The 24,181-nt window shown below is 52.2% G+C and overlaps 2 protein-coding genes across 5 annotated transcripts; both read left to right on the forward strand.

Annotated features, from left to right (window-relative positions):
• Window positions 1-27: 27 nt before the first annotated feature.
• MRPL4 (mitochondrial ribosomal protein L4) lies at window positions 28-10,697 on the forward strand. Of its 3 annotated transcripts, none has more exons than XM_019744987.3 (9): window positions 28-166; window positions 250-316; window positions 396-546; window positions 2,234-2,285; window positions 3,253-3,370; window positions 4,230-4,336; window positions 4,443-4,552; window positions 4,629-4,705; window positions 8,734-10,697. In XM_019744987.3, the coding sequence occupies exons 1-9, from the start codon at window positions 110-112 to the stop codon at window positions 8,784-8,786; spliced, it is 792 nt and encodes a 263-aa protein (XP_019600546.2). In that variant the 5' UTR covers window positions 28-109; the 3' UTR covers window positions 8,787-10,697. The 3 variants fall into 3 exon arrangements, with proteins under 3 accessions (XP_019600546.2, XP_088648615.1, XP_019600545.2); XM_088792489.1 differs by lacking the exon at window positions 8,734-10,697 and adding an exon at window positions 5,542-6,695; XM_019744986.3 differs by lacking the exon at window positions 8,734-10,697 and adding an exon at window positions 6,260-6,695.
• A 3,977-nt stretch (window positions 10,698-14,674) lies between these two features.
• On the forward strand, window positions 14,675-23,943 carry ICAM1 (intercellular adhesion molecule 1). 2 transcript variants are annotated; one of them, XM_019745021.3, is made up of 7 exons: window positions 14,679-15,285; window positions 16,749-17,009; window positions 20,383-20,688; window positions 21,050-21,337; window positions 21,414-21,668; window positions 21,865-22,116; window positions 22,200-23,943. In XM_019745021.3, the coding sequence occupies exons 1-7, from the start codon at window positions 15,219-15,221 to the stop codon at window positions 22,361-22,363; spliced, it is 1,593 nt and encodes a 530-aa protein (XP_019600580.2). In that variant the 5' UTR covers window positions 14,679-15,218; the 3' UTR covers window positions 22,364-23,943. The 2 variants fall into 2 exon arrangements, with proteins under 2 accessions (XP_019600581.2, XP_019600580.2); XM_019745022.3 differs by lacking the exon at window positions 21,865-22,116 and having other exon boundaries at window positions 14,675-15,285.
• Window positions 23,944-24,181: the final 238 nt, after the last annotated feature.

Raw genomic sequence — 24,181 nt, forward strand, 5'->3', positions numbered from 1 at the left:
GGCCCTGAATCCGAGCGGAGCGGCCCACAGAGCGTGCGTGACGTCATCGCGAGGCGCCGAGCGAGTCTAGAGGGAGCCGTGACCTCTCCGCGTGGGGAGCGGCGCCGCAATGCTGCAGCTACTCCGGGCGGGGGCACGGGCCTGCCTTCTGCCCACCGGGGGCCGGGTGAGGCCGGGATCTGGGGTTAGGGTCGGAGGACAAAGGTTGGTTGGTCCAGGGTCGTCTCTCACTCTTGTCCACTATTGCAGGGCCTGAACGCGCTGGCGGAAGAGGCAGGGCAGCATCTGGAGAAGCCAGAGTCGTTGGCTAGCGCGGGTGAGGTTGCCGGGGACGCCTCAGGAGGGTCGGCGACCGGGAGTTCTGACCCTTGTCGCTGACCTCCCAATTGCTTCAGGTCCCCAAGCACCGGTGCTGCGTAAGAGCGACTTCCCGGTACCCGTGCACCGGCGTCCAGTGCAGGCCTGGGTCGAGTCCCTGCGGGGTTATGAGCAGGAGCGTGTGGGTCTGGCCGAGCTGCACCCTGACGTTTTCTCCACGGCGCCCAGGTGAAGGGGAGTTGAAATGGTGAAATGGGTGGCAGAGGGACGAGGAACGCGGGTTTAGGAATCAGGATGACCTGGGCTTGAGACTCAGTTTCTCTACCTTGTCAAAGGGGATGATGGTTTTCCTGCTGTAGAATTGTGTGAGGTTGAGAGCTGAGAGGTAGCATTCTCTCGGGGTTAAGGATGCAAAACCTCTGGGTTCCAGTCCTGCCTTCTCCCTTTGTGGGTTACCATCTCCATTCTGTCAAACTTTGAGAGGTTGCTGTGATGATTAAATGAGTTAATTCTGGCACATAATAAATTCTATAGAAATGTTGATTATTGTTGTTGTGATTGGTTTTTGCAAAAGTTGTCATTAACAATGTCTAAATATTTGCTATGTGCCTGGCACAGCCTATTTGCATTTTGGTGAACTAGGTCTCATAGCAACCCTAGGAAGAAGAGGTTCTGTTATCCTTATCTTGCAGATAAACTGAGCACAGACAGGTTAAGAAATTTGCCCAAGGTCACCCAGCTGGTAAGCTTTACAGCCAGGATCTCAACCTTTGTGGCCAACTCCCAGGACTGGGTTATTGCTTGCCAATGTGTATGATGCCTCTTATGTGCATGGTGTCTGGCAAGTAAGTGCTATTAATTCATTGCAGTTATTTGTGTGGTTTGCCCCTGCCATTACAGAGCACCAGTGTAGTAGAGGTTGACAAAAAAAATTAAAACGCAATATATATTTTTTGATTTTTTAAATATCTGAAGCACTTACTATGTGCCAGATTCCATTCTAGGTGTGGTGAATGAGCACTGATGTCGCTTACAGTCTAGAGCAGGGGTCAGCAAACTTTTTCTGTAAAGGGCCAGATAGTAAATATTTCAGGCTTTGCAGACTATAATGTCTTCGTGGCAACTCTTCATCTCTGCCAATGTAGTGCAAAAGCAGCCATAGACAGTATGTAAACAAATGAGCGTGGCTGTGTTCCAATAAAACATTTACAAAAAGAGGCAGCAGGCCAGATTTGGCCTACTACCCATAGTTTGCCAACCCCTGGCAGACTACCGTGGCAGCCATGTCCAGTGTAGGCACATAATGTGAGTAGCCACATAATATGTAACTTAAAATTCTTCTGGTAGCCACATTTTTAGAAAAATAGGAAGAAATAAGTGAGATTGAGTTCAATAATGTATTTTATTTAACCTGATATATTTAAAATACTGTCATTTCAGCATGTGGCACTGGCCACATTTTAGGTGTTAAGTAGCTACACATGTGCCCAGTGTCTACCATACGGGGCAGTGAAGGGCTAGAGAGGCAAACTACTTCGTAAAGAAGGTGGCATTAAGTAATGGTAGGAAAAAAGTAAGGTGAGAAGGAGGAAGGGGCGGCTCTCTCTTTTGCCACGGCGCTCCTCTGGGAGATACTGTTTAGGCTGAGACCTGTAGGCTGAGAAGGAACCAGCCAGGGAAAGAGCATTTCAGGCAGAGGGAACAGCAAGTGCAAAGGTGTGGAGGCCAGACTCCATTTCACAGAATGGAATGGATTGGAGCCAGAGTGCTATTAGCTGGGTTCGGAGAGCGGCAGAGGCACATCACACAGAGCCCTGGACGTGGAAGGCAGGAGCCTGGGTTTTCACCTAGCGTGGTGGAGGCCATGGGAGGGTTATACGTGGAGGCAGACCTCTCATGTCTCCTTCCTCCACAGGTTGGATATCCTGCACCAGGTTGCTATCTGGCAGAAGAACTTCAGGAGAATTGTGAGTGTCCCAAGTGGGGTGAGGTGGGGAGAAGGAGGCAGAGGAAGCTTGGTGTGCTGGGCTCAGGCCCTCTTCTCTCTCCCAAACCATTCACTGATGGGTCATTTGCCAGGCATTTTCTGAACATCCACTGTGCACTGGGCATTGTGCTAGGGACAAGACAGGCAAGATCCCTGCCCTCATGAAGCTATCTTGTTGGAGAGGTAAATGTGAATCAAGTAGTCATATCTATAAATAAAAGTATGATGAGGGAAGTTGTCCCACAGAAAGGGACGTTCAACCTCAGGTGTGCAGCAGGAGCTAACTCGATAAAGGGAGTAGTAGGGCTGGAGTGGAGGTAATAGGAACAGCACATGCAAAGGTCCTGTGGCAAGGACCAAAAACAGCCCAGTGTGACCATAGAGATCAGCAGGAACAGTGGTGAGCCCTTTGGATTTTATGCCAAGAACATTGAAGAAGCCATTATCAGTCAGTGTCTCTCTGCCTTCCATCTGCCCACCTCAGAAATCCAGTGAGCTCTCCCCTCTGCCCACACCCTGGCTCCTGGTTGTTCTGGGAATGAAGTCATCAGCCTGGCATTGGAAGTCCCTCATGAGCCCCCACCTGCACCTCTCCCGAATTCTCGCCATGTCTTTCCCCATGTCCCACCTTCCTTTTAGGTGCAGCCGCATTAAAATCATTCCCAAAATACTGAGCAGCTATGGTATGCCAGGCAACAGAGCCCCTCACTTTCTGAGGCTGACATTCTGGAGTGGAGGAGGGAACTGTTGATTTCTTTATCCTTCCTGCCCTCCAGAAGTGATCTGTGCTTGTCACGATGGAACCCCAATCTCTGTGCCTCCTGTCAGGTTCCCTAGCAGCAGGCCCAGTCTGCCCAGGTTGCTGCTATATCCTTGGGTCAGGTGCCTTTTGGCTGCGATGATATCTGCCTTATGAACTTGACCCCCTCCTCACTTTGCGCCCACAGAGCTATGCCAAGACCAAGACTAGGGCTGAGGTGCGGGGCGGTGGCCGGAAGCCCTGGCCACAGAAAGGCAGTGGGCGTGCAAGACATGGCAGTATCCGCTCCCCGATCTGGCGAGGAGGTAAACAGGCAGGGCAGGGAGGGGCCTGTGGGTTAACACAGGGTCTGGTGTTTCTTCACACACATGGCGTGTTGTCTCTTCAGTCCCATTCCCTCCACCTTATCAGCCTTCCTGGGCAGGGACAGCAGGACTCAGGCCGCTATAGACCTCACTGCCCATGTGCGGGCAGAGATCTGAGAGTTGTCCACTTTTCCCCATTTCTCCCACCCACCACCCCAGTTCTGGTCTTGGCCTCTCTCCTCAGACTCCCAGCTCCTGCAGCTTTTTAAAGAAGTCTGAGCTTCTTACCTTGGCATTCCAGGCACTGGTGGTTGCAGACCCCTCCTCTTGGTCCTCTTCACACCCTCTGTGACCAAGTAGCACTTACTCCCATTTGCCTGGCCAACTCCTGTCATCTTTCTGATGTGTTTGGGCCACACCTCCTCCAAGAAGCCCTCCCTGACCTTCTTTGGGTCCTCCGCCCCCCATGACCCCTGTGCTGTCCTTCCTAGCTCTGATTCCCTCTGCATGCAAGCCTCTGTCTGACTATGAACAGCATGAGGCAGGGATCCTGTCCATCTTGTTCCTTGCTGCATTTCCAGGGCCTAGCAGAGGTTGGATATACAAGTAGACAATCGTCACTCAGGGTTTGATGGCTGAGGAAATGGAGACTCAGGGAGGTGAAGTCACCTGTGCCAGGTGATGCCCAATCCAGCCTCCCCTATACAGCCCTACCTGAGGCTCTGCCCTCTTTGATGGAGTTCAGCCTGGCTGCTGGCAGCCTCCCTACCCCCACCCCCCACACCAGCCACTGAGGCAAATTTCTGACCTCCAAGCCCAGCTAGGGCTCTCATCTGTTCACACACCTCTGTCCCTGCAGGAGGCGTTGCCCATGGCCCCCGGGGCCCCACAAGCTACTACTACATGCTGCCCATGAAATTACGGGTGCAGGGCCTCAAGGTGGCGCTGACCATCAAGCTGGCCCAGGTAGAGCCCCGACCCCACCAGTCGCCACTAGGGTCCTGGGGTGTGGGCTGGGAGCTATGGGGGTGGGGGGGAGGGTCTCAGACCACCTGTCCTGTCCTCCCACCAGGATGACCTGCACATTGTGGACTCCCTGGAGCTGCCAACTGAAGACCCCCAGTACCTGACAGAGCTGGCCCGCTACCGCCGCTGGGGGGACTCCGTGCTGCTCGTGGACTTGTGAGGGTGTAGGGTAGATGGCGGGAGGGGCTGAGCTCCATCCTCTACAGGGCTCACCTCCTGGCCTCTGTTTCAGAGCACATGAGGACATGCCTCAGAACATCGTGGCAGCCACCTCCAGGCTCAAGACCTTCAACCTGATCCCAGCTGTCGGTGAGTGAAGGGCACCGGTCCATCCCCAGGTCCCTAGATAGAGAGTGCACGGGCCAGTTCAAATCCTGTATCTGCCTCTCAGTTGCCCACAGTCACTGGCCTTGGGCCCCACCCCCACCCCCGACCCTCAACTGGCCCAAACAAAGCATCAGAAGAATGATATCTTTCTTTCATTTTTCTCCCCTTACACCTCCCCACCCCCCACTCTGGTTCAAGCCGTTGTTTCTCAGTCTAGTTGTGTAGGACACAGCTCCCTGGCCCACGCTGGTATTATGAGCCTTGTGCTCTCCCTGGCTGAGGCAGTTGGTCACCGATCGTCAGTGGGCGAGCTCTTGCTGGCTGCCAGCCACTCACGCTGGCACCGGCCGCTCACGGCAGCACACAGCATCCCATGACAGCTTATGCCAACCTCCGGCTGCTCATGGCAGCCCAGCTCCAGGGAGAGCTGTTCACAATCTTAGTAGAGGGTGCAGCTCACTGGCCCATGTGGGAATTGAACCGGTGACCTCGGCGTTAGGAGCACGGCGCTCCAACCACCTGAGCCACCGTGCCAGTCCCTGATAACTTTCTTAAATGCTCTGAGATTGCATCTGTCCAAGCTCAGGTCCCAGTGTGGGGCAGGAGGGAATGTAAGGGCCCATAGGCTTGTCCCTGCCTGGCTCCTCACTCAGAGAGGTGGAAAGATAAGATCAGGCCTGTCCTGGGCATGTCACACCCATCATCGCATTGACTGATCCCCAGAGCTCTCTCCTGGCCTCCTCATTGCATGTCTAGCTGCCTCCTGGACAGCTGTACGTGGGGGTCTCATAGGCATCTCTGTATCTCCTTCCTTCCAGTGGCTCAGGCCCCATAGCGTGCCATCACCCTCCACTCCTCGGTCAGTTCACCAAGTCATACCCAATCAACTCTGTCTTTAAACATATCCAGAATCCGGCCACCTCTTAGCACCCTGGGCCAGCCCCCTCCCCTTCCTGCCTGGACCAGTGCAGATGCCTCTGGCCTCATCCCCATAGTTTGTTCCCCCCACTGCAGCCAGAGGGCGCCTATGAACACAGCTTGGTGCACACCCCTCTACCCACAGCCCTCCGTGGCTCCCACTGCACAAGGGAAAAGCCCAGGTCCTCCCTGAGGCCCACCAGATCCTACTGACCTCCCCGTCCTCTCCTTACCCTTCCCTTCTCCCTCTCCCACTCTTGCTCACTAACGGCAGCCACATTGGCCACCCTCAGTACCTTGTGTTTATTCATCTGTTCTGTCTATAGTCTGTACCCACCCACTGGAGTGTGAGGTGGGAATCATGGCTGAGCAGAGGGCAGAATGCACAGCGTACGTGGGAGGCTGTCAGCCAGAAATTGACAGGCTGAGGACCCTCCTTTGCCCAGGGTCTTCCGGGTGGCGAGCAGCTGAGGCAGGGTTTGAACCCAGGCCGTGGGGCTCAAGACTCCACGCCAGCCCATGGTGTCTCTGTAAGGGGGAGTGCTTCCCAGAGTAGGGAAAGGGGCTGCAGATGTGGGGTGCAGCCCTGCTGACTACACCCCCCACCCTGCCCCTCAGGCCTGAATGTGCACAGCATGCTGAAGCACCAGACGCTGATCCTAACCCTGCAGACTGTCGCTTTCCTGGAGGAGAAGCTGCTCTGGCACGACTCACGCTATACACCCCTCTACCCCTTCCATCTGCCCTACTGTGACTTCCCCTGAACCCCCACCCTGCACCCCCAGGGCCCATCAGCTGCCCTTCTTCCTGCACTGCTCTCCATGCCAGGTGCCTGCTCTGAGCCAAGCCAAGCCCCCGGTGGTTTGGGGGCCTTGCACCCACCCTGCAAGAATAGCACTGCCCAGACCCCCTCTTTGAATTAGGAGGTTGAGCCCATGAAGAGTGGCCCGGCAGGTGTTGTGACTGAAAAGGGGCAACTCGGCAGAGAGCCTGACCCAGCTCCTGTCCCAATTCTCTTTTCTGTTTTTAAAATAAATTTTATTTTTTAATCACAGAGGAGAAATAGAAAAGCTTATTGCGATGTTGTGAATAATTCCGCCTGGCAAGTCGGGTTTTCTCCCCAGTGCTGAGCACCACCAGCACCTCTCCTCAAGGGGCAACCTTAGCACTGTGTATAGAAATGACCCAGCATCAGCTTCCCCAGGGTGAGGCAGGCTCCAGGAGCTCGCAGAGGAGTGTGGGTGCAGCACATCCCTAGGAACCTGCTCCTGGTACCGCCTGGCTCTTGGGCACGTCATCATGTACTCGCATCCCTGACGGGCTCTGTGGCCCCACTTCTTATGGTCCTTCAGTCCGATGTGCAGGCTTATTCCACAAGTAGGTCCCATATGCAGACCTGAGCTTCCATCACAGTGATTTCCCCTGAGCACAGTCAGAATCAATGTGGTCAATAAACAAGTGAATCAACGTTTTTTAAAACACCAACCGGTACCTTAATTCTTGAGTCTGCTGATATCATTTGCCCCCCCCCCAAGTTAATTTTTTTTTTTTAATCTGTTGGGGAACAGTGTGTTTTCTCCAGGGTCCATCAGCTCCAAGTATTTGTCCTTCAATCTAGTTATGGAGGGCGCAGCTCAGCTCCAAGTCCAGTTGCCGTTTTCAATCTTAGTTGTAGGGGGGCACAGCCCACCATCCTATGTGGGAATTGAACCGGCAACCTTTTGTTGAGAGCTTGCGCTCTAACCAACTGAGCCATCCAGCTGCTCCCAAGTTAATTTTTTTAATAGTTAAAACACAGACTATAAAATAATGTGGTCGATCTCTTTAAAGTTGGCCAGAACTGCCATCTGCATGTGCTGGCTAGGCCAGGCAGCCACAGTGACCACCTATCAGCTGGGCTGTGCCTTGCCGCAAAGATCTGAAATGCCTCTCTTGGGAGTGCTTCAGAACTCCCAAGACATTCTTCGAGACTCCTCAATGAAAATAAATTTTGATCCTTAAAGTACTAGATTTGACTAAGTAAAAAAGAAAAAGCCATTTGGAGCCAGCAGTAAGAAAGGGTGCAGAGGCTGAGCAAGAAATGCTATGTGTGCTTGAGCCAAACTTACTGCCTCTTCCTGTGCCTCTGGCCAGCCCCATGGGGCATCAAGTCCTAAGGTAAGACCCAGCTGTTCTGACAACGCCTGGCCTAGTCTAAATAGTTGTAACTAGGAGTAATGTGGCTCAGTTGTCTACATCACAGCCATCAGAAACAGACCAACCCTTGCCCATGTGGCTTTTCAAAAAATAGGCCAGAACCTGTTCCCCTGTTCTCCCTCAGCCAGATCAGGATGGAGAAAAGCATTAAAAAAAAAGAAAAAATCCAATGTCTGTAATGGGCTTTCAAATAATAGGGGGATGGGAGAGTATGTGCTCAAGCTGCCATAACAAAGTATCACAGATTGGGGGAGGGGAGAAGGGAAGGAGGGGCTTCACTAACAGAAATATATCAGCTCAGTGCTGGAAGCCAGAAAGCCAAGATGAAGTTGTCATCAGGGTTGGTTCCTGAGGCTGTTTTGGAGAATCTGTCCCAGGCCTCTCCCAGCTTCGGGCAGTTTGCTGGCAATCTTTGGTGGTCCCTGGCTTCTGGCAGCCTCACTCCAATCTCGGCCTCATCTTCACATAGTGTGCTGTGTGTGCACGTCTGTCCAAATTTCTCCTTTTTATAAGGACACTGGTCGCTATGGGTTAAGCCCACACTAATGACCTCATCTTAAGTTGATCACCTGTTAAGGTTTCTGGGCGGGAATTCCCGCCCTTTCTAGGCAATTTTTTTCACTTTCTCGTTCCCAAATCCCGAGATATAAACTGTTTTCTGTTCTCCGCGATGAATCATTTCCACAAAGTGACAGCTGATACTACCAACCACCTGGGTTCAAGGAGCCAATTTTCCTGATTTCCTGACCAACTTTTCTCGGGATTCAGGAACAGAAAAGCGAAAAATATTCCCGACAACAGGTGGGAATTCCTGCCCGGAAACCCTAGTGGAGACCCTATTTCTAAATAAGTGTATATACATAAGTACTGAGGGTTAAGACTTCTTTTTTTTGCAGGGAGAAGAAACAGTAGAACCCATGACAGGATATATGTAAGGGGAGAGAGCTAGAACAAGACTGGCCGTGAGAACTGTGGAAGCTGTCACATGTGGCTTCAGCATATGCCCTCTTTGCTGTTGAGAGCTTTCGCTATAATAAAAAGCCTTTTTTTTTTTAAAGAGATAGGTGAACACATTTTTTCAGGGGGAGTTGTTGCTACCTGCAAGTCCCCATGTCCTCCTCTTGGGACAGGGGCTAACCCAGAGTTGGAGGGGACTTCGCTGCCTTTGAAAAGTGCCCTTTATAAAGACCACCCATGCTGATTCAGGCTGGGAAAGGTAAAGTGAGCGGATGGCGTTGGGATCTGACTCCCAGAAAACCCAGAGGGCAAGAAGCAAGAAACTCTGATGGTAGAGCCAGGAGGTCTGCTTATTGGTGGTCGACCTGGAGGCCCCTGGGAGAGACGAGAGGATAGGACCAGACCCCAGGGACTGAAGAAAGAGCCAAACCCAGCTTACAGATGCAATACCCCAGAGAAGGAGTTCTAAAGAGCCCCCCAAAACACATAACCACTAAATCCACCAAGGGGCGCCACTTTAACACACTGCTGCCTCATCCAAAGAGGGTAAAGCCATCAGCCAAGCAGAAACTGCCCCCTCTCACCTGTCCCCTCCTCCCTGCACCTGGGCAGGAGGGACCCAAAGCTGGTGAAAGGGGGCGAGGTGGACACGAAGAAGGTGAATGGCATAGGGACCTTCTCCCCATTGAGGCCTCTAGTCTGGAGGGGACTGATCCGGGGCTCCCATAGGACCAAGTCAAGTTCCAGAGATTTGAATGTAAGGCTGATCTGGGCCTAAGTCCCCCAGCAAAACTCTCAGCCAGGGCAGGGAAAGATTCCACCACAGAAAAAAGCGGTGGAAGGAGAAACAAAGTTGTGTTTTGATGACATCCAAACACCACAAATTTTTTCTTTACATGCTAGAGCCTCTAGGGAGAGCTGTAATGCCAGAATAAACAAGATCTGTGGAAATTCAGAAGAGGAAGCATATATTTCTGCCTAGGAAGTGTGGGGGAGATTCTCATAGCTGAGTGCTGAGGAAACAAATAGTAAATACTGCCTGTTCTCACGCCGCACACGCTGCACTTGGCTATGCCAAGCACTACACAATAGTCTTATTGAAATCTCGCATCCACCCTTTGAGGTATATGTTATTATCCCAATTCTACAACTGAGGCTGGTCCAGTGCAAGCAGGGGAAGTGGCTTGCTCAAGGTCACAGCTTGTGGCAGGTGCTGTCAGCACCCTGACCGGCCACATCCTCTCAGCATTCGCTGTCCCAGGCACACCCCAGCTTCCTATACTGCAGGGCCATGCTGGGCTTGTCCAGTGGACAGGTCAGAAGGACTGGGGAACCACAATGAGATACCACTTCCCACCCAGTAGGATAGCAATAATAATAATAAACAGAAAATAAGTATTGTCAATGATGTGGAAAATGGGAGCTCTTGAACCTTTGTCCATTGCCGGTGGGAATGTAAAATGGTACAGTCAGTGTGGAAAACAGTCTGGCAGTCCCTCAGAAAGTTAAACGTGGAATTACCATGTGACCCAACAATTCCACTTCCACATATGTACCCGAAAGAACTGAAAACATGTTCATACAAAAACTCATACACATGAATGCTCACAGCAGCATGATTCACAACAGCCGAAACGTAGGAACAACAGAAATGTCTACCGACTGATGAATGGACAAACAAACTGTGATATATCCATGCAATGGAATATTATTCAACTATAAAAAGCAAAGCAGTATACCCAGAAGAACTGAAAACAGGAACAATGCAGCATTATCACAATAGCCAAAGGTGGAGACAGCCTAAGCATCCATCTACGGATAAATGGATAAACACAATGTCATATACCCTCATAATGGAATATTATTCAGCAAAAAGGGAAATAAATACTGATGCATGCTATGACATGGATGAATCTTTATGCTAAACATTATGAACATCATGCTGAGTGAAAGAAGCCACATATTGTTCAATTCCATTGTCGTGCGGGACGGCCTGTGGGGTCTCTGGTCCCGCTCCCCCCATAAGAACGCAGGATATGGTGAGGCCAAAAAGGAACACCCACGGAGCCATAGGTAGGGGAGTCATACCACTATGGTCTCACTGGAGGCTGGGCCCACCGGACGCGCGACCTGCCGTCCACCTTTCCGCCAACCGACCGACCGACGACTCTCCTCCACTCTCCTCGGCCCTCCTCTTCCGCTCTCTTGGGCTCTGCTCGGCTCCTCGGCAATCCTTCGTAGCCACAGCAGTTATACCAGCGGCCAATCGGCTAACAGGCCACAGCCGACGGCCAATCAGCCACAGCCGACGGCCATCCACCACCCGAGCCAGCACCCCTCCACGTGAGGCCGAGAGCCTGTAAACTGCTCTCTGGGGCTCTGTCCCCACATCCATTTATATGAAATATCTAGAATATGCAAATCTATAGAAAAAGAAAGTATATTAGTGGTTGCCAGGGGCTGGGGAGTAGGGGTATGGAGAGGTACCAGGTTTCTTTTTCGGGTGATGGAAATATTCTGGAATAAAATAGTGGTGACAGTTGTACAAGATAGTGAATATACTAGATAACCCTTTAAAGGCAAAAATGTAATGTTATGTTATGTGAATTTCTCTTATTCATATATATATTCATACATATACATATATTCATACATATACATATATTCATATATATATTCATATATATATATGAAATTGGTACAGCCACCATGGAAAGCAGTATGAAGGTTCCTCAAAAAATTAAAAATAGAACTATCATATGATCCAGCAATTCCACTTTTGGGTATTTATCTGAAGAAAATGATATCACTATCTGGAAGAGATATCTTCACCTTCATGTCCCCTACAGCATTATTCATAGTAGCCAAGACATGGAACCAACCTAAGTGTCCATGGATGGATGAATGGATAAAGATGTGGTTCGTATATACAAAATGGAATATTAAACAAATCCTGGGGGTGTTATGTACAACATGGTGAATTAAAAATTAAACATATATAATATATATATATATATATATATATATATATATATATATATATATATGTAGTATTGGGGAGTTGACTTCCTGGAGCAGCCTTTACCCAATGAGGGATAGGATTAGCATAGAGTCTACCCATCTCCAAGAATTTCCCAGTGAGATGAACCCCAGATGCCCCCAAAGGGGAAACCCACTAATGCTCACCTTTGCTGGCTCCCTTCCCTGACTCCCCCCACCCCAGATGTTTCCTGGGACCACCTCCCAGATAAACTACCTGCACACCAAATTTGTGAGTGAAATGCTCTGGGAACCTTTTGTAAAAAGCAGTGGAAAGGGAATTCTGGGCTGTAGGAACAGCATGTGCAGAATGCTCAGAGACAAGAAGTTCATTTATTCAGCAAGTATTTATTGATCACCTTCTATAATGACCATTCATTGATTCAGGTCTGAGGTGGACAGAGTTCCTGCCTTTCTGGAGCTCTCAGAAATGGAGGTCACAGACAATAAGTAAACTGAAAGAATTTTAGCAAGTGAATGAAATTTCAGTAATGGACCCATTAGGGTAGGAGACAGGGAGTGAACAGGGTGTGGTCCAGGATCCGGGAGTGGGGAGCATTCAGGAAAGTTATGGGCGTTAGGCTCAGGTCACAAGAAAGGGGGGGCCAGCCATGTCAGGGATGGGAGGAAGAGCATTCCAGGATGAGGGAACTGCAAGGTGGCCACGCCAGAGCTCAGAGTGAGGAGAGAGCAGGAGTAATGCCATAGAGTTGAGCATAGATACTTCTGCCTGGGCTCATTCCTTCGCCTGCCCGAGACTCCCTGGCACCCTGGAGGAAGCCCTGCCCTTCCTGGCGACTATAGCATCTGTGCTTCCCTTTCCCTTGGAAAAAAACCCAAAAACCAAAAAAACAAAAACCGCAAAGGAGTGTAAGACTGGGAAGTGCATTCTCCTCTTGCCAACCTGCCCCCGTTACAATCCCCTCCTCATTCAGGAAATGGTCCTCCATACTCCCAGGGTCTCAGACCAAGACCAAGGAGTCATCCTTGAATCTGCCCTGCCCCCATGTCCCAGCAAGTCCAACTGGCCCTGCTGCCAAAATGGATGCCAAATTGGATCACTTCTCCAATATCACTTCCCAGTTCAGGCCCCATCATTACTCACCTGAACTAGAGCAGTCACCTCGTCTCCCATCTGGCTTCCACCCACGTCTTGCACCCCTTGACTGGAGCTACTGCAGTCTCAGGAAGGTGCCTGTAAACACCTGAGTCAGGGCCTGTCCCTCCTCTGCTCAGAACCCTTAATGGCTCCCACCTCACTGAGGAAAAGCCAAAGTCTCCCCCTGGCCGACAATGCCCACATACTCTGCCTCACCCCCTCCCTGCCCTCCTTTCCTCTAACTACCTTCCTCACTGCACTCCAGCCACACTGACCTCCTGGCTATTCTTTAAGGCAGTTCCTACCGCAGGGCCTTTGCACATCCAGTGTTCTTTGCCTGGTACACTTTCTTCTTAATTTTGCCACTGCTCCCTCCTCGCTGCCCTCTGGTCTTTACTCAAATGTTATCTTTTCAGTCTTTCCCAGAATATTCTATTTAAAAGTCCATTAACCCTCATATTTCCTCTCGCATTCTCAGCTTTATTTTTCTCAAACTAACACTCTATATAGCATTTTATTTTTGTTTCTTGTCTGTTTCCCCACTAAGACCATCTCTGCACGATGGCAGAGATTTTTGTCTATTCTGTTCATTGTTGTGTCCCCAGCACCTGGAACGACGCTTTGCACACAATAGGCGCTCAATCAACACCGTGCAGCCGTGTGGAGAGGGAAGAACGATTCTTTTCTGGCTGTCTGGTGAATCCGGGCCGCGAGGGGGTGCTTGCAGCCCGAGTACTTCGAACCAAGACCAAAAGAGCCGGTGTGGAAGCCTCAGAAAAATCCGCCGGAAAATAACGCCCAGCGCAGGATTTTCCCAGACCCTCCGGAGGGCAGGGACGTCCCCAATCCCCGGTCTTCACCTTTGCCCAGGCGGTTCTGGGCGGGAATTCAGCGCTTAAGAAGAAAGATCCCCGTGGAAATTCCTTAGGAATGATTAGGGTGGAGGTGGAGGAGGGACGCTTATCTGGACGATGAGCGACTCTCAGCCCCATGCCGCTGAGGAAGGGCTGGGGTGTCCCCGGGGCCCCCTCCTTTCCCGTTCTGCTTAGCGACCTCCGTGGCCCTTCAGAGGTCTCCATGGAGACGCAGCGCGCGCCCCACAACAGGAAGCCTTAGGCTTCGCGGCTTGGCGCTCGGAGACTCGAGTCCCCAGCCTCAAACGTGCTGGATAACTAGTCTGTGGGTCACACGCACAGGCTGTGACCTCGGGTGGGGAATGTGGGGCGACCTATATACGAAGGGCAGGGTCTCAAACACCCCCAACGCCCTAATGGAACCAGCCCGCACAATCCCTGCACATATTTAGTGCTAGCGCCCGTGGTTTGAATTTCCGGGTTGGAGTTTCGGGAGCCGCGCGCGGTGGACAGGTGTGAGTGTCCCCTCTTCGGGGCCTAGGAGCTTCCTATTTCCCTTGGGAAGGCAAGGGCTCGCGCGCATCCCCTCCCCTCTAGGTCTGTTGCCTCAGTTTCTCCGCCGAGCCTGGGAACGGCAGCGGGGGCTTTGCGCCAGGACCACGTGGCTTCCTTCCCTTTTCTGGAAGCGGTAAAGACGCCCCCGCGGCCAAGGCCGAAAGGAGAAGCGAGGCCGCCGGGGTGGGGACTCTCATCCGTGGGGGAATGCGGATCCCCTGACGTGACGACGCAGCGCATCCTCACCCCCAGGTTTCGCTAGCTTCTGGGCCGCTTCTGGGGAAATCGGTCAGCTGGCTGGGGACATGCTTCATGAGGGAAGGACACCCTTGTGGAGGGCACCCCGGGAGTATTCTCGGGATCCCACCCTAGCGAGGGATCTATCACTCGGTTCAAGACTCCCACAGGCGTTGAGGAGTGACACTGGATTTCTAATCCCCTTGCAGCTGGAAGCCTCAGTTTAACACCCTCTGGAACAGACACAGTAACAGTCCCTACTGTCCAAGAGTAGCTGCAAAGCGCTCCGCGCAGGGTAAACACTGAATTAAGGTTAACGGACCCTTGGATGAGACCCCTAGGACCGGGAGCCGCCTCCGAGTCGCTGCAGCCACTGTGGCCCTATTGCTCCAATTCGGAAATTCCGCTGCTCCAGTGGCCAGCAAGGGTACAGCCCTGCTCTGGCCCCTCATCACGTCAATCCGGAAATGCCTGAGCAGTAGTTTCTAAGGGGAAGGCGTGAGGTTTCCCGGAAAGCAGCACCGCCCCTCGACCCCCCGGTGGCCGGTGGCTATAAAAGGAGGTGCGCACTGCTAGTGCCCAGTCAGTTCTCCGAACCTCCACCCCTTCACATCTCTGCCTCGGCTCTACCTCGGTCGCGATGGCTTCGAGCGCCGCCCGACTCCCGCTGCCCGCCCTCTTCGCCCTGCTCGGGGCTCTGCTCCCAGGTGAGTCAGAGGATGGGGCTGCGCTCGGGCCAGCGCCCGAGATCTGGGCTGCGCCCTCGGCGAGGTGTGGGGGCGGGGACCGGCTCCGGGCGGCCTGGAGACAGGTCATTCCTACTGAGGTAGCTATTTACGGGAAGTTGGGGCTAGAGCCACCCTTTGAAAGTCAACTGCCATGGGTTCGAATCCAGACCCTGCATCCCCTCGACGGGTGGTCTCAGGCTATATAGTCTGAACCTCCCAGAGCCCTCAGTTTCTCAGCTGTGAAAATGAGAACGTAACAGTGGCCACTTTGCCGTGCTTGTATCCTGGCCCAACGCTCCTCCTGCCCCCAGGAACGGGTCAGGTGTTGTGTAGGACGCGGTGCACCCTGCTGAGCAGGCTGGGGACCCATCCCCGCCCCCCATGTATAGTCTGTTCCTCCTCCCCGCCTTTGGGGAAGTCCAGACCTGCTTCTGCTCAGGGGAATTCCAGGCTGAGCAGTGAGATTCCCTTACAGGCCTCCAGCAGCTCCAGCCTGGGTCTCAAAGGGTGGTCAGGGTTGGGGAGCAGGAGACTGAAAGATGGACACCGTGGTTACCAGCTCCACCGCTTTCTGGCTGATTAACCTCCCGTGTCCAAGCTTCCCCATTTCCCTCTGTGAAATGGGAATGATTCCATAATCACCCTTGGAGAGTTGTTTTCACACCTCCACACCCCAGGAAGAGGGGGCCCAAAGCTGAGGGCAGGAATCTTTAGGGGTAGAGTAGGAGGGAGGGGCTCAGACAGACATTTTTTCAGCTTTGGAGACACCAGTGTTCAAGGGAGCTAACAATCCACCTCCTTCTTACCTGTAGCTACTCACTCCCTCCCTGCCTGGCTCTAGGAGCTACTTGCGTTACCAGGGGATGGGGAGGACTATATTCACCCACCTTACAGATGGGAAAATTGAAGGCCAGAGAGGGGAGACCACTTGTCCAAAAGGGTGGGGAGCCAGCCTGATTAGAACCCCTCCATCCCCGGAGGTCTGGTCCTCTTCAGCTGCCTTCTTGTGAGGGAGAACACTGACGCCAGGTCCCTCCTCTGCTGAGAACTTCCATGGCGCCCCACTGCCCTCAGCATAAACAAACACATTTTTGGCATGGCTTACACTGCCTGCATGATCTTCCTGACCTCATGTCCCCCTCGCTCACTAGGCTCTGGACACCCTGCCCCAGGACATTTGCACTTGGTCCTGTTGCCTGGAACTCATTTCCCTTTTTTCTGGACGGCCAGCCCCTGTCGTCAAGGCACTGTCTTTTCTGTCACCCTGTTTTGTTTTTGTGAAAGCTCTTATTAACATCAGTTATTCATTATCTTATTTGCTCATGAATTTTTCTGTCTCCCACACTGAAGGCAGAGTTTTTTTCTTGTTCAAGGATGAGTACCCAAGAATGTTGATGAACCCAATTCGTAATGCCTTTCCCTTCCTCACACTTTTGTTCCAGGGACTGGAAGTGCCCAAACATCAGTAGAACCCACAGAACACATCATACCCAGAGGAGGCTCCATGCAGGTGACCTGCAGAGCCTCCTGTAATGGAAATGCTGTCTTGGGTCTGGAGACTCCGTTGACTAAGAAGGAAGTGGATAGTGGGCCCAACTACAAGATCTATGAACTTAGTGACATACAAGAAGACAGCACTCCACTATGCTTCTCAAACTGCAACAATATCCAGTCGACAGCTTCATTGACCCTCACTGTGTACTGTGAGTGGCCGGGACCAGGGGCCGCACCGGGCAAGCTGGGTGTGGGAGGTGGGCCGGGGAGGCCCCAGCTTTCACTGCTGGCTGGTGGGGCTAGGGAGAATCTCACCGAAGGGCAGGGGGACACATCTTCGAAGAGCCTCCTTGTCATTTGAAACCCCTCCTTGAATTTCCTTCTGTGCAGTTAGAGAATCAACAGGGATTCAATACATTTGAGAATGCTGGCTCTCTAGGCCTCACTCTTTAAACATGTGACAGGCCCTAGATCTGACTTTTTTAAAAAAGATGAAAATTAAAACTGGCCCTGAGATAGCATTTTTTACATATTGGCAACAATCAAAAGAATTGATAACAGCTGTGCTGGCAAGACTGTGGGGCAGCAGGCAGTCCTAGGACATTGATGACAGTATGGGAGCCTAAAGAAGCACAACCCCAGGCAGGGAAGGGGGTATCAGTTCTCCAGATGACACATACTCGTGTCCTTTGACATGGAAACTCCACTCCTGGGAATTGGGTTTACATGTGTCGCCACCCAGGAGGGAACTGGAGTGGGGGAATGGGGTTATTCACTGCAGCTTTATTCGGAAGGGCAGTAGTTTGCAAGCCACTCAAATGCCTGGGGCTGGGAGATAAACTGTGGTTTGACTATACGATGGAATAGTATGCAACTGTGTACAAGAATGAAGACTGTTCTTGTATCTCAAAAGAGATTGAGCTCCAAGGTGTATAGTCGAGTCCAAAGAAGAAAGTTATGCCCAGAATGAGTGGCATGCCATACTGGGCATTAGGGAGTGGCAGGAGCGGGGTGAGGGAGGCTGTGTTTACTGAAAGAAATGACCATATTAGCTGGCTGTGAGGAGAAAAGCTGGGGGGGGGGGGCCCTCCAGGAGAAGGCAGGGGCCAGTTTTCTCCCACTGTTTTGTTTTTTTGTTTCTTGTTTTTTGCTTTTGGTCTTTTGAACTGTGAGAATGTGTTACTATGACCAAAGGCAACAAATAAAATTCAAATTAGAACAAAATAAACCCAACAGGAAGGAAGGAAGGAAGGAGGGAGGGAGACAGAGAGAGAGAGAGACAGAGAGAGACAGAGAGAAGAAAGGGAAAGAACAAACGAACTGGCCAACTGGCTTTGGGATTAGACAGCCGTGGGTTCCAGTCCCAGCATGGCTCTTACTAACTGGGTGACTGTGCGGGACATAGCTCCTCAATTGACTCTCACACGAGACCTCGTGGGACGAGTATAATGACACAGTGAGTCATGAAGGACATTCCATCTTCACAGTGTCTAGGCGAGGAAGCCTTTGGGCAAATATCAGCTTTGCTTCTGATTTGGAGGATGTTTGAGCAGATGTTGGCCAGGTAAGGAAAGTCCCCAGACATTCCTGGTGGCCTCTGAAAACCCCAGGGAAATTTCCTGGAAGGCCCTTTCATAGCTCAGCCTGATAGTTGAAAGCCCAGCACTCCAGGTGTGAGTTCTGGCTCTGCCACTTTCTCCTTCTGTGACTTTGGGCACCGGACTTTCCTTAATTTCCACCTCTGTGAAATGGAGCAGATAGCTGGCACACAGTAGCCATGGGTGTGACCTAGGAGAGACTCTAGCTTGGTCCTGCCTCACCCCCAGTATGAAGATAAAGGGCATTCCTGGGTGGCTATGCTTTCTCTCAAAAGGTGACAGTGGTCATTCCTGCCGGAGGTAACTGGGCCTTGAAGGACGTGTAGGAATTGGTAGATAGGCATTCTGGGCAGAGGGAACAGCCTGGGCAAAGGTTTGGAGTGGGGAAACATGCTGATCTGGGGTTGGGAGGGCAGGACGGGCTGAACGTCACCAGATTGGTGAGGCTGGAGTTGAAGTTGGGACCTTCTCCTCAGGGTGCTAGGGAGCCATGGATGGGTGTGTGAGCAGGCCAGGGGATCTAGACAGCAGAAAGCTAGACTTATAGGAAGTGGGAGAGCAGTTGGCCGAGGCCTTGTCCAGGGCACAGGTGTTGTGAGCAGTGGCTATGTAGAGGAAGGGAGGGGCAGACGAGTGACCAGGACTTTGTGAGGTACTAAAGGTCAAGGGTCAAGAGGACCTTCTGGTCAAACAGACATCCTCCACCAGACTGGCCTTCAGGGCAAGGAGCTGGGCTCTGAGATGTGGGGGCTGAGGTTCGAGGGGGTCTCTGGCTCTGTAAGTTGGGGTTTGCAGCAGGTGATTAGAGGTCACAGCTGGATGGCTGAGGGTTTTTTCAGCCTTTTAACAGCTTTGAAGTGTATAATTCAATGAATTTTAGTGTATTTGTAGAGTTGTACAACTATCACCACAATCTAATCTTAGAACATTTTCATCTCCCTAAAAGGAAACATCATGCCCATTTATACTCATTCTCTCAACCTCTTAAATGGATTAATAATCCTGCCTCCAATAGCCCCACTTTACAGCTCAGGAAACTGAGGATCCATTTCTGCAGCCCCGAGGGCTGGGACTATTCCAGATGCAGTCACTCACCAACAGTTCATAGCAAAGAAGCAGAAAAGCTAGGAACCATGTCCAGATACTAATAGCATTGCTGAGTGACATTTCAGGGCCCCTTGAGAAGGGAACTGGGCGTCCTCAAGACCGCTTTTTGGGGAGCCTAGAGAGTCTCAGTGCTAAGTCATAGCTCACCAGGGCTCTGCTATAAATTTTCACTGGGAATCCAGACCCGGAATTCTGTTACCTTGCGCAGAACAGAGACCACGGCCTGCAAAAACCAAGCCCGTGGGTTATGTTTTCAGGAGCTATTCAGAGTTGTGTTTTGAGCGTCTGTGGATTGTTCTTATATTTTTAACATTTCAGGGGATTGCACAGCACGTTTGGGAACTTCTTTCTCATAAAAGTGAATTCCTAAAAGGCCTCGAATCAGTGTGGGTGGCTCAACCTTATTCTTTGCCAACAACACCCCAGGACACAAGGCAGATAAAGATCCCTGCCCTCCTGAGCTGACATTCCATGGGGGAAATGGAGGAGAAACAAGTTTACTGAGTAGATGATGTTGTATGTCAGAGGGTGAAGGGTGCTACGGAGAAAAATAAGGCCAAGATAGAAGAAGGGGGAGCAGAAGTCTTTTTAAAAACAATCTCTAGTGGACTGTGTAGCTGAAATGTACTGTTTATTTCACAGGATACCTGGTGACAGCCTCTGGGGTTCTCTTCCACTTTTCACTCTTAGATGCTGCAGTGAATAAAGAGTTATTTTGTCCTCTTCACAACCACTTGGGGACTTCTCACCTGTAGCCCTTAACATTCTTGTCTGGCTGGGTAGTTTGGGGTGTGTTGTGGGGAGAGTGGTGCCAGCAGTGCCCCCTGCTGGCAGGTGTCCTGTCCAGCTCACCAGACACTCCCTTTCCTCCCTCCAGCGTTACCAAAGCGTGTGGAGCTGGCACCCCTGCCCCACTGGCAGCCCGTAGGTGAAAACCTCACCCTGCGCTGCCAGGTGGAAGGAGGGGTGCCCCGGACCTACCTCTCTGTGTTGCTGCTCCGCGGGGAGGAAGTGCTGAGTTGGCAGTCAGGGGTGAAGGAACCCACTGAGTTTACAACTACAGTTCTGGCTGGTAGAGGCGACCACGGTGCTAACTTCTCTTGCCGCACGGAACTGGACCTTCGGCCCAAAAACCAGGGACTGTTCCAGAACAGCTCAGTCCCCAGGCAGCTCCGAACCTTCGGTGAGGCATTGGGGAGCTTGCAGGAGACAGGCTCATATGGTGTTCTGGCTTGGAGAGAGGGGTTCTTGGAAAGGAGGGGCCGGTGGCCATGAGGATACTGAGAAGGTGGCGACTTAGATTGCAAAGGCTTCTGGGAAGAGCATGTTCTTGGCCACTGGGGTGGATGTTGGGGGATGGGGTGCCCAAGTCACAGGACCTTCTGAGAAAGCTGTGACCTGGAGTAAAAGGCGCAAGTGTCCTGGGGCAGGGGTGATCCAGGCCACAGAGCCTCCCGTGAAGAGGAGTTCCAGGTGATAGATTGAAAATGCCCCAGGAAAGGGCTTTAGCCTCCTCTCTGTTCATACCCACCCTCTCTCACCAGTCCTGCCAATGACCCGCCCACACCTTGTTAGCCCCCGGATCATGGAAGTGGGCACACAGCAGCACGTGAACTGCACCTTGGATGGGCTGTTCCCTGCCTCAGAGGCCCAAGTCCACCTGGTGCTAGAGGACCGGAGGCTGGAAACCACAGTCGAGAACAACAAGGACTCTCTCTTGGCTACGGCTTGCATCAAAGCGAACACAGAGGATGAGGGCACCCAGCAGCTGACGTGTACAGTGACTCTGGGAAACCAGAGCCAGAGGACATTGGAGAATGTGACCATCTACAGTAAGTAGAGACCAGAGGGGTTGGGGGGGGGGTGGCCAGCACTAGAAGCGGGGCTCACTGTGTGCCCTGTCTCTAGGCTTCCCTGCTCCCATCCTGACCCTGAGCTCGCCTAATGTCTCCGAGGGGACTGTGGTGAGTGTGGAGTGCAAGGCCCGTGCTGGAGCCGTGGTGACGCTGCAGGGGGCCCCAGCTGGGCCTCCAGGACCGAGTGCCCAATTTCAGCTGAACGCCACTTCCGACGACAACGGGCGCATCTTCTTGTGCTCTGCTACCCTAGAGGTGGCTGGTACGGTGCTGCGCAAGAACACGACCCAGGAGCTCCATGTTTTGTGTGAGTGAGGCCGCTGGACAATGACCCCTAACCTCTAAGGCTGAGCCTAAAACCTCATGAGTTTCTGACCTCCGGTGCCCACCCCTGCCTCACCTTGGTGGCCTCCCCCTTGAGTTCCTACCTAAGTCCTCCAGTCCTAGGTGGTGAGGGGTGTCCTGCTCCCTGACCTGTCTTTCATCTTGCGGTGTTTCTCCAGATGGCCCCCGACTAGAAGAGAGTGATTGCCCAGGAAACTGGACATGGCAGGAAGGCTCCCAGGAGACCCTGAAGTGCGAGGCTAGGGGAAACCCGCCCCCCAAGGTGGTCTGTCGCCGGAAAGGGGGGAATGGGAGTTCACTTCCCATCAGGAAACAGATACTTGTCAAGCGGCAGATTTCGGGCACCTACGTGTGTCAGGCCACAAGCTTTCGGGGTGAAGTGACCCGTGAAGTGGTTGTGAATGTGACCTGTGAGTGTGCGGGTGTTCAGGGCTGGGCAGGGGAGGGACAATAAGCCTGGTCCAACCCTCACTTCTCCCAATTCTTCTCACAGACAACTCGAATCAAGTGGTCATCATCATTGTGGTGGCAGCTGCTGTCATTTTGGGCACCATGTTCGCAGCCGCTTACCTCTATAACCGCCAGCGGAAGATCCGGGAGTACAAGTTACAGAAGGCCCGGGAGGCGAACGCCATGAAGCTGAACACGCCACCCTGAAGCTGTCATAAGACAGGGCCTCCACCAGTGGCAGCAGTGCCACATTGAACAGTGGCGGACATATGCTATTCAGCTGTACCTGCCTTCCGAGAATGCCAGAGGACAGGATACAGGCCTCGGTTAGGATACACACAGCATTTGGGGTCGTGGCATCTGCGCACTGACGCCTCCCAGGCCTCCCACCTGACCTGTAGCCACAGGACTGAGCCAAGACTGGGGGGCAAGACTCAGGACATGACTGTGAGAGATATCAAAGGCTGACCTGGTCAGAAGGGGAGTGATGGAGACCCATACCTCCAACATGGAGACATCCATGTGGGAAACATTGAAAAACACCCCCTACTGTGTGTGCTGAGGTCCTACAGTGCTAAGAAGTAGCCCTGCCCAAACGGGCAGCACTGAAACACAAATCCCCATACTTCCTCTGACAGATGCCAGCTCTTACAGTGCGGTCCACTGACTGTTTCCAACTCTCGGTGATAACATATTTATTCATTTGTTCTTTTATCAGATATTTATTAGTTCCTTTTATGTGGAATAGAATGGTAAACAAGACAAACAGAAGTTCAGAGGTTCCGGCCCTCAGGGAGCTCTCAAGTCTAATCTCATTCAGGGATGCCAGGTACAGTTGTATTGGCTGTGCATTGCATTAAGAGTGTGTGGCAAAAAGGTTAAGTGGGATGGAATTTCCCACTCCATTGGCCAACCTGCTTTCCCCCAGAAGGGTACAAGCAATGCAACATGGTTTGCATGTTGCTAGTGACATGCCCAGGGACGACCCATGGAGCCCTTACCCTCCAGCACTGATGCTGACCTCTGTTAGCCATCTCTCCACCCATATGCATCTCTGCTAGTGCTCACAATGACACTTGATGGCATGCCTAAACATAAGTACCCAGTCCTTGGCAGCTAAACCATGGAGTCCCATGAAACTAGGCCCAACCCCTGTGTGCCCCTGCTTTGTCCTACCTGTTTCCATCTCATTGGGACCATGTGTCACGCCGGGGTGTCATGCAGGGTCTCTGGTCCCGCTCCCCACACAAGAACACAGAATATGGTGAGGCCAAAAAGGCACACCCACGGAGCCATAGACAGGGGAGTCACACCACTATATTCTCACTGGTGGCTGGGTTGGAGTCACAGGAAGCAGGAACCACACTTTCCGCAAGCTGCCGTCCACTTCTCTGCAATCCTCAACCCTCACTCAGCCGTGCTAACTGCAATCCACACTTGCCAGCACCATCTTCTTGCTAGCCCCCATTTGCTGCTAGCGTAGCCACAGCAGTTATATTAGTGGCCAATGGCTCACTGGTTACCGCTGATGGCCAACTAGCCACAGCTGATGGCCATCCAATCACAGTTGATGGCCATTTACTACCTGAGCCAGCACCTTTGTGAGGCTGAGAGCCTGGAAACTGCACTCCTGGCTCTGTCCCCACACCATGCAAGAACAGAACTCTAGCAGCTCCAAATTCTTGCAGTGATGAGGGCCCTTCAGGCAATGGGAAGGAGAGGCCTCAGAGGACTCCCAACTCCAGAAACCCCTCCCTTGTGCTAATAAAGCTTTTTCATTTGGCCCAGCCTTGTGTGAGTTGAGGTGAGGTGTCAAGTCCAGATAGAACACTTTCTAGCCACTCTACCACAGCCCTGTCCTCCCACTTCTTCCCCCAAGAAAAGACTGCAGTTTGAGGCCCAACCCTGGGGTCCTAATCCAAATCTGAATTTATTAGTACCTTCTGAGATGCCAGTGAAAATTAAAGAGGGCCAGCCCGGTGGTTCAGGTGGTTGGAGTGCCGCACTCCTAAAGCCAAGGTCGCC

Source organism: Rhinolophus sinicus, chromosome 15 (genome assembly GCF_057876585.1).
Source record: "Rhinolophus sinicus isolate RSI-liver-muscle chromosome 15, RSI-T2T, whole genome shotgun sequence".
NCBI classification, from domain to species: domain Eukaryota; kingdom Metazoa; phylum Chordata; class Mammalia; order Chiroptera; family Rhinolophidae; genus Rhinolophus; species Rhinolophus sinicus.

Excerpts from the sequence above, each read along its gene's own strand:
- ICAM1 (XM_019745021.3), top strand. The coding sequence starts at position 15,219 with ATGGCTTCGAGCGCCGCCCGACTCCCGCTGCCCGCCCTCTTCGCCCTG. Across the intron at positions 15,286-16,748 it reads GCTCGGGGCTCTGCTCCCAG|GGACTGGAAGTGCCCAAACA; the intron begins GTGAGTCAGAGG and ends CTTTTGTTCCAG. Across the intron at positions 21,338-21,413 it reads GGAGAATGTGACCATCTACA|GCTTCCCTGCTCCCATCCTG; the intron begins GTAAGTAGAGAC and ends CCCTGTCTCTAG.
- MRPL4 (XM_019744986.3), top strand. The coding sequence starts at position 110 with ATGCTGCAGCTACTCCGGGCGGGGGCACGGGCCTGCCTTCTGCCCACC. Across the intron at positions 167-249 it reads TTCTGCCCACCGGGGGCCGG|GGCCTGAACGCGCTGGCGGA; the intron begins GTGAGGCCGGGA and ends CCACTATTGCAG. Across the intron at positions 4,337-4,442 it reads TGACCATCAAGCTGGCCCAG|GATGACCTGCACATTGTGGA; the intron begins GTAGAGCCCCGA and ends TCCTCCCACCAG.